Source organism: Oncorhynchus gorbuscha, unplaced genomic scaffold (genome assembly GCF_021184085.1).
Source record: "Oncorhynchus gorbuscha isolate QuinsamMale2020 ecotype Even-year unplaced genomic scaffold, OgorEven_v1.0 Un_scaffold_3825, whole genome shotgun sequence".
Classification (NCBI taxonomy): domain Eukaryota; kingdom Metazoa; phylum Chordata; class Actinopteri; order Salmoniformes; family Salmonidae; genus Oncorhynchus; species Oncorhynchus gorbuscha.
Genome location: NW_025747981.1, coordinates 34,186 through 42,493, shown reverse-complemented (window position 1 = coordinate 42,493; position 8,308 = coordinate 34,186). Strand labels below are relative to the sequence as shown.

The following is an 8,308-nucleotide window of genomic DNA, read 5'->3' as shown; positions in this document are numbered from 1 at the left end:
AGGATAAACACACCAGTGGTAACAGGATAAACACACCAGTGGTAACTGGATAAACACACCAGTGGTAACAGGATAAACACACCAGTGTTAACAGGATAAACACACCAGTGGTAACAGGATAACCACACCAGTGTATGGGTGGTAACAGGATAAACACACCAGGGTATGGGTGGTAACTGGATAAACACACCAGGGTATGGGTGGTAACTGGATAAACACACCAGGGTATGGGTGGTAACAGGATAAACACACCAGTGGTAACAGGATAAACACACCAGTGGTAACAGGATAAACACACCAGTGGTAACTGGATAAACACACCAGTGGTAACAGGATAAACACACCAGTGTGGGTTAACAGGATAAACACACCAGTGTATGGGTGGTAACAGGATAAACACACCAGTGTATGGGTGGTAACTGGATAAACACACCAGGGTATGGGTGGTAACAGGATAAACACACCAGTGGTAACAGGATAAACACACCAGTGTATGGGTGGTAACAGGATAAACACACCAGTGGTAACAGGATAAACACACCAGTGTATGGGTGGTAACAGGATAAACACACCAGTGTATGGGTGGTAACAGGATAAACACACCAGTGTATGGTTTTAACGTAGCTTGTCAGAGACCATTAGTAGTGATTAAAGCACAGCCACACACACACACAGTGGTAACAGGATAAACACACACACACACACACACACACACACACACACACACAAACACACACACATGGGTGGTAACAGGATAAACACACACACACACAGGACACACACACACACACACACAAACACACCAGGGTAATGTTGGTAACACATCATTAACTACTGCATAACACAGGACTCCTCAGAGATCTTTAAGAGGACTCTATTGGACTATACACACAGTCTATTGGGTCTACTGGACTAAACACATTATTAACTACTGCATAACACAGGATAAACACACCAGAGATCTTTAAGAGGACTTATTGAGACCTCTACTGACTAAAGCACATCCACACACAACACAGGACTCCCTCAGAGATCTTTAAGAGGACTCTATTGACACTATAAGATTATTTTAGACTCCATTGAGTCTATAAAATTACATTACTCTTTGAGTCTATTAGACATCATTAACTCTACTGCATACTGGACTCTATTGGATCTTGCAGAGGACTCTATTGGATTCTACTGGATTATTTTAGACTCTACTGGACTCTACTGGACTTATATTGGACTCTACTGACTCTATTAGACTGGACTACTGGACTCTACTGGACTCTATTGGACTATACTGGACTATACTGGACTCTATTGGACTATACTGGACTATACTGGACTATACTGGACTCTATTGGACTATACTGGACTATACTGGACTCTATTAGACTATATTGGACTCTACTGACTCTATTAGACTATACTGGACTCTATAAGACTATATTGGACTCTATTGGACAATTGGCATCGGTTGTTCCGAGAATGACGTTTCATGTCTGACTCGTCAGAGCGCTGAACAACAGCGACCTCTTATGATTGGTTTAGGGAATGACATCGTCGTGGCATTATCGTCATGGAGGAGCAGGAAGTAGTGAGCGTGGAAAATAAAGCTCTCCGGTCTCTAAATGCTGATGTCAAAACCCACGTTAATTTTATTAATCAGTCGAAACAAAGCGCCCGGGCATGGTGGTTGGATTATTCCGGACATCCAGTTTCTTATGGCGATATACGAACGAACGGGTTATTAAGTATGAATACTTTTCTGAGTGAGTCCCTCCCTCATGTCTTTTGTGTTACTCAAATACTTGATCTGTATTACGTTTAACATGTAATGTAATTTAGCTATGGGTTGAACCAAGAGGACAGTTAAACCCCAACAAAACATTACTCGGCTATGAGCCTTTCCCAAATGTTGAATTGAATGATTTGTAGCCGAAAGCTGTTGTTCGTGACATGTAATTTCCCTCCATCTCATTCCCACTCTCCGCAGCGCATCCATGGGTTTTCAGAGCCGCTCGAAATGGGGCGAAACTTTTAGCTAATCGGCAAGATGTTTATATGCCAACAGCTGCCACCGAATATGAAGAGGACGGTGACCCCAGGTTTCTGAATGTTGTCATAGCTACCCCAGGTGTGTCCCTCTCTATGTTGCTTCCCATCAACCCCGTTGACAGACACCTGTTGTACACTACACTTCCTAGTGCTGTCGTTTCCTTTCCTCGTTGTCACCTACCTCGATATAAAGGAGTCAAACCAATAATAGCATTGACATGTTCCCTGTCCCAGGGTACTAGGTTCAAATCCCCGAGCTGATAAGGTACAAGTCTGTCGTTCTGCCCCTGAACAGGCAGTTTATTTTTTATATTTTTTATTTCACCTTTATTTAACCAGGTAGGCTAGTTGAGAACAAGTTCTCATTTGCAACTGCGACCTGGCCAAAATAAAGCATAGCAGTGTGAACAGACAACACAGAGTTACACATGGAGTAAACAATTAACAAGTCAATAACACAGTGTCCCTAGGCCGTCATTGAAAATAAGAATTTGTTCTTAACTGACTTGCCTAGTAAAATAAAGGTAAAATAAAAAATAAAAAAATTAAATAGGCTGTTTAAAAATAAATAAATGGTAGGCCTAGGCAACAGACAAGGAGATGAAAACCTAGACTATTGAGACTTCCCCTCAAGTTGTTGTTCCTGTCACCACCCACACATGCATTACTTGTTTCAAAAAGTTATTTTGATTGTTTCTTTCTGTGTTCCAGTATTGTTTGTAGCAGCCTAGGTCCCTGGTCTTTATAGTAGCCTGGGTCCCTGGTCTTTATAGTAGCCTGGGTCCCTGGTCTTTATAGTAGCCTGGGTCCCTGGTCTTTATAGTAGCCTGGGTCCCTGGTCTTTATAGTAGCCTGGGTCCCTGGTCTTTATAGTAGCCTGGGTCCCTGGTCTTTATAGTAGCCTGGGTCCCTGGTCTTTATAGTAGCCTGGGTCCCTGGTCTTTATAGTAGCCTGGGTCCCTGGTCTTTATAGTAGCCTGGGTCCCTGGTCTTTATAGTAGCCTGGGTCCCTGGTCTTTATAGTAGCCTGGGTCCCTGGTCTTTATAGTAGCCTGGGTCCCTGGTCTTTATAGTAGCCCGGGTCCCTGGTCTTTATAGTAGCCCGGGTCCCTGGTCTTTATAGTAGCCCGGGTCCCTGGTCTTTATAGTAGCCTGGGTCCCTGGTCTTTATAGTAGCCCGGGTCCCTGGTCTTTATAGTAGCCTGGGTCCCTGGTCTTTATAGTAGCCTGGGTCCCTGGTCTTTATAGTAGCCTGGGTCCCTGGTCCAACTCCTGATGGAATTGTCTTTATAGTAGCCTTGGTCCCTGGTCTTTATGGAGTAGACCTGGGTCCCTGGTCAGACCTGGGACCAACTGGTCTGTCCAGGAATGGTCTTTATAGATCTGGGACCAGCTTTATAGAGCCTGGGTCCCTGGTCTTTATAGAGCCTGGGACCTGGTCTTTATAGTAGCCTGGGTCCCTGGTCTTTATAGTAGCCTGGGTCCCTGGTCTTTATAGTAGCCTGGGTCCCTGGTCTTTATAGTAGCCTGGGTCCCTGGTCTTTATACAGCCTGGGTCCCTGGTCTTTATAGTAGCCTGGGTCCCTGGTCTTTACAGCCTGGGTCCCTGGTCTTTATAGAGCCTGGGTCCCTGGTCTTTATAGAGCCTGGGTCCCTGGTCTTTATAGTAGCCAGGAGTCCCTGGTCTTTATAGTAGCCTGGGACCTGGTCTTTCTGAGCCTGGGGGTCTTTATAGTAGCCAGGTCTGGGACCAGCCTGGGTCCCTGAGTCTTTATAGTAGCCTGGGTCCCTGGTCTTTATGAGCCTGGGTCCTGGTCTTTATAGTAAAACACGTCCCTGGTTTTATAAGCCTGGGTCCCTGGTCTTTATAGTAGCCTGGGTTCCAGTGGGTCCCTGGTCTTTATAGGAGCCTGGGTAGCCTGGGTCCCTGGTCTTTATAGCCTGGGAGTCTTTATAGTAGCCTGGGTCCCTGGTCTTTATAGTAGCCTGGGTCCCTGGTCTTTATAGTAGCCTGGGTCCCTGGTCTTTATAGCAGCCTGGGTCCCTGGTCTTTATAGTAGCCATGGGTCCCTGGTCTTTATAGTAGCCTGGGTCCCTGGTCTTTATCTAGCCTGGGTCCCTGTCTTTATAGTAGCCTGGGTCCCTGGTCTTTATCAGCCTGGGTCCCTGGTCTTTCTGTGCCTTCCTGGTCTTTATGTAGCCTGGGTCCCTGGTCTTTATAGTAGCCTGGGTCCCTGGTCTTTATAGTAGCCTGGGTCCCTGGTCTTTAAGAGCCTGGGTCCCTGGTCTTTATAGAGCCTGGGTCCCTGGTCTTTATAGTAGAGCCTGGGTCCCTGGTCTTTAACAGCCTGGGTCCCTGGTCTTTAAGTAGCCTGGGTCCCTGGTCTTTATCAAGCCTGGGTCCCTGGTCTTTATAGTAGCCTGGGTCCCTGGTCTTTATAGTAGCCTGGGTCCCTGGTCTTTATAGTAGCCTGGGTCCCTGGTCTTTATAGTAGCCTGGGTCCCTGGTCTTTATAGTAGCCTGGGTCCCTGGTCTTTATCAGCCTGGGTCCCTGGTCTTTATAGAAGCCTGGGTCCCTGGTCTAACAGGCTAGCCTGGGTCCCTGAATAATGGTCTTTATGTAGCCTGGGTCCCTGGTCTTTATAGTAGCCTGGGTCCCTGGTCTCTGAACCTGGGTCCCTAGTCTTTAGAGTAGCCTGGGTCCCTGGTCTTTATAGTAGCCTGGGAACTGTCTTTATATGGGGTCCCTGGTCTTTATAGTAGCCTGGGTTATTATTATAAGCCTGGGTCCCTGGTATTATTGTAGCCTGGGTCCCTGGTCTTTATAGTAGCCTGGGTCCCTGGTTTTTATAGTAGCCTGGGTCCCTGGTCTTTTAGTAGCCTGGGTTTATTTATAGTAGCCTGGGTCCCTGGTCTTTTAGCCTGGGTCCCTGGTCTTTATAGTAGCCTGGGTCCCTGGTCTTTATAGTAGCCTGGGTCCCTGGTCTTTATAGTAGCCCTGTCTTTATAGTAGTCCCTGGTCTTTATAGCCTGGGTCCCTGGTCTTTATAGTAGCCTGGGTCCCTGGTCTTTATAGTAGCCTGGGTCCCTGGTCTTTATAGTAGCCTGGGTCCCTGGGTCCCTGGTCTTTATAGTAGCCTGGGTCCCTGGTCTTTATAGTAGCCTGGGTCCCTGGTCTTTATAGTAGCCTGGGTCCCTGGTCTTTATAAGCCTGGGTCCCTGGTCTTTAACTAGCCTGGGTCCCTGGTCTTTATAGTAGCCTGGGCATCTTTATAGTAGCCTGGGTCCCTGGTCTCTGAACTAGTAGCCTGGGTCCCTGGTCTTTATAGTAGCCTGGGTCCCTGGTCATTTAGCCTGGGTCCCTGGTCTTAGCCTGGGTCCCTGGTAGCCTGGGTCCCTGAACTCATTGGGTCCCTGGTCTTTATAGCTCAGCCTGGGTCCCTGGTCTTTATGGAAGCCTGGGTCCCTGGTCTTTATAGTAGCCTGGGTCCCTGGTCTTTATAGTAGTCTTTATAGCAGCCTGGGTCCCTGGTCTTTAGCCTGGGTCCCTAGTCTTTAACTGGCATTGGGTCCCTGTCTTTATAGCAGCCTGGGGTCTTTATAGTAGCCTGGTCCCTTTATAGTAGCCTGGGTCCCTGGTCTTTATAGTAGCCTGGGTCCCTGGTCTTTAACCAGCCTGGTCAGTAGCCTGGGTCCCTGGTCTTTATAGTAGCCTGGGTCCCTGGTCTTTATAGTAGCCTGGGTCCCTGGTCTTTATAGTAGCCTGGGTCCCTGGTCTTTATAGTAGCCTGGGTCCCTGGTCATAGTAGCCTGGGTCCCTGGTCTTTATAGTAGCCTGGGTTTCTTTATAGTAGCCTGGGTCCCTGGTCTTTATAGTAGCCTGGGTCCCTGGTCTTTATAGTAGCCTGGGTCCCTGGTCTTTATAGTAGCCTGGGTCCCTGGTCTTTATAGTAGCCTGTCCCTGGTCTTTATAGTTGGGTCCCTGGTCTTTATAGTAGCCTGGTCCCTGGTCTTTATAGTAGCCTGGGTCCCTGGTCTTTTTGTATGGGTCCCTGGTCTTTATAGTAGCCTGGGGTCTTTATCCCTGGTCTTTATAGTATCCCTGGTCTTTATAGTAGCCTGGGTCCCTGGTCTTTATAGCAGCCTGGGTCCCTGGTCTTTTATAGTCCCATTATAGTCATTGTCCCTGGTCTTTATAGTAGCCTTCCTTTAGCCTGGGTCCCTGGTGTAGTAGCCTGGGTCTCTGGTGAGTAGCCTGGGTTTCTTTACAGACATCATTGTTTAGCCTGGGTCCCTGGTCTTTATAGTGTTCCAGTTGCTGGTAACTTTTTCTGATCTGGACTCCTGATGGAATTGTCGTAACAAATCATTTGGCTTGGCGATTGAGTAGACAAAAAGCACAATCAGACCTGGGACCAGCTCTGACCAGGAGTGTTGACAGATCTGGGACCAGCTCTGTCCAGGAGTTTGAATCCAGGAGTGTTGACCATTTTTTCAACAATGTCCAGGGAGTATTCCAGATCTGGACCAGCTCTGACCAGGAAGTGAAGTTTCAAAGACATCATTGTTTCTCTCTGTGTTCCAGTGTACTTCTACAGGACTGTTGATAGGTTTCACAGACATCATTGTTTCTCTCTGTGTTCCAGTGTACTCTCTGCAGGACTGTTGATAGGTTTCACAGACATCATTGTTTCTCTCTGTGTTCCAGTGTACTCTCTACAGGACTGACATCATTGATCTGGTTTCACAGACATCATTGTTTCTCTCTGTGTTCTAGTGTACTCTCTACAGGACTGTTGATAGGTTTCACAGACATCATTGTTTCTCTCTGTGTTCCAGTGTACTCTAATGGAAACCTCTTGGTCTACAGGACTGTTGATAGGTTTCACAGACATCATTGTTTCTCTCTGTGTTCCAGTGTACTCTCTACAGGACTGTTGATAGGTTTCACAGACATCATTGTTTCTCTCTGTGTTCCAGTGACTCTCTACAGGACTGTTGATAGGTTTCACAGACATCATTGTTTCTCTCTGTGTTCCAGTGTACTCTCTACAGGACTGTTGATAGGTTTCACAGACATCATTGTTTCTCTCTGTGTTCCAGTGTACTCTCTACAGGACTGTTGATAGGTTTCACAGACATCATTGTTTCTCTCTGTGTTCCAGTGTACTCTCTGCAGGACTGTTGATAGGTTTCACAGACATCATTGTTTCTCTCTGTGTTCCAGTGTACTCTCTGCAGGAGTGTTGTCTGATGCTAATCCGTAATCTGGTAGAAGAGGAGGACTACGGCAGACTGGACATCCCCGAGTCACTGAAGACAGACCTCAGACAACAGCCTGACTTACTGAAGGAGCTGGGACTCATCAACCGTCTCAGAATGTTGACCTAGGATCAGTTGTATCATTTAGATCACAATGAATCAGATTACATGGAGGGGGGGGGATGACCTGATCCTAGATCAGCTCTCATACTCTGAGAAGCTTTATGCATAACAGGCTACTGAATAATGGACTTTCTGTTGACCAAATGTAGCCCCCCCCCACCCCCCTCCCTTGCTCTGAACTCGTTAGTGGCTCTAGAACAGTGGACTTCAGTCAGGTTCGGGGAACTGCAATGGGGTCGCGAATTAAGAATACTTATTATTATAAAGAGTACATATTATTGTGTGGGACAAATATATATATTTTTTTTAAATAAAGATTTTTTTTTCAATGTTTATTGAATAAATGTATTTGTTTGTTTCTTTTCATTTTGATGGGGTGTGAAAACACAATGAATTTAACGTTATACGGGGTGAGGTCGCAATAAATTCTTGAGGAGAAAATGAGGTCCCCATTGAAACATGTTGAATACCACTGACTTAAAAGTATCTGAATGGAACTTGTCCCTACTCTGAACTCATTGGTGACTCTAGAAGCTCAGAGTATTTGAATGGAACTTGTCCCTACCCTGAACTCATTGGTGACTCTAGAAGCTTAGAGCATTTGAATGGAACTTGTCCCTACTCTGAACTCATTGGTGACTCTAGAAGCTAGAGCACTTTGAATGGAACTTGTCCCTACCCTGAACTCATTGGTGACTCTAGAAGCTCAGAGTATTTGAAGAACATCTGAATGGAACTTGTCCCTACTCTGAACTCATTGGTGACTCTAGAAGCTCAGAGCATTTGAATGGAACTTGTCCCTACTCTGAACTCATTGGTGACTCTAGAAGCTCAAGAGTATTTGAATGGAACTTGTCCCTACTCTGAACTCATTGGTGA

The 8,308-nt window shown here is 46.3% G+C and overlaps 1 protein-coding gene across 2 annotated transcripts; it reads left to right on the top strand.

The window, feature by feature from the left end:
- The first annotated feature begins 1,548 nt into the window (after nucleotides 1–1,548).
- On the top strand, nucleotides 1,549–7,774 carry LOC124028190 (von Hippel-Lindau disease tumor suppressor-like). 2 transcript variants are annotated; one of them, XM_046340305.1, is made up of 3 exons: nucleotides 1,549–1,757; nucleotides 1,982–2,122; nucleotides 7,272–7,774. In XM_046340305.1, the coding sequence occupies exons 1-3, from the start codon at nucleotides 1,565–1,567 to the stop codon at nucleotides 7,433–7,435; spliced, it is 498 nt and encodes a 165-aa protein (XP_046196261.1). In that variant the 5' UTR covers nucleotides 1,549–1,564; the 3' UTR covers nucleotides 7,436–7,774. The 2 variants fall into 2 exon arrangements, with proteins under 2 accessions (XP_046196261.1, XP_046196262.1); XM_046340306.1 differs by having other exon boundaries at nucleotides 1,549–1,739; nucleotides 7,272–7,747.
- The last annotated feature ends 534 nt before the right edge of the window (nucleotides 7,775–8,308 follow it).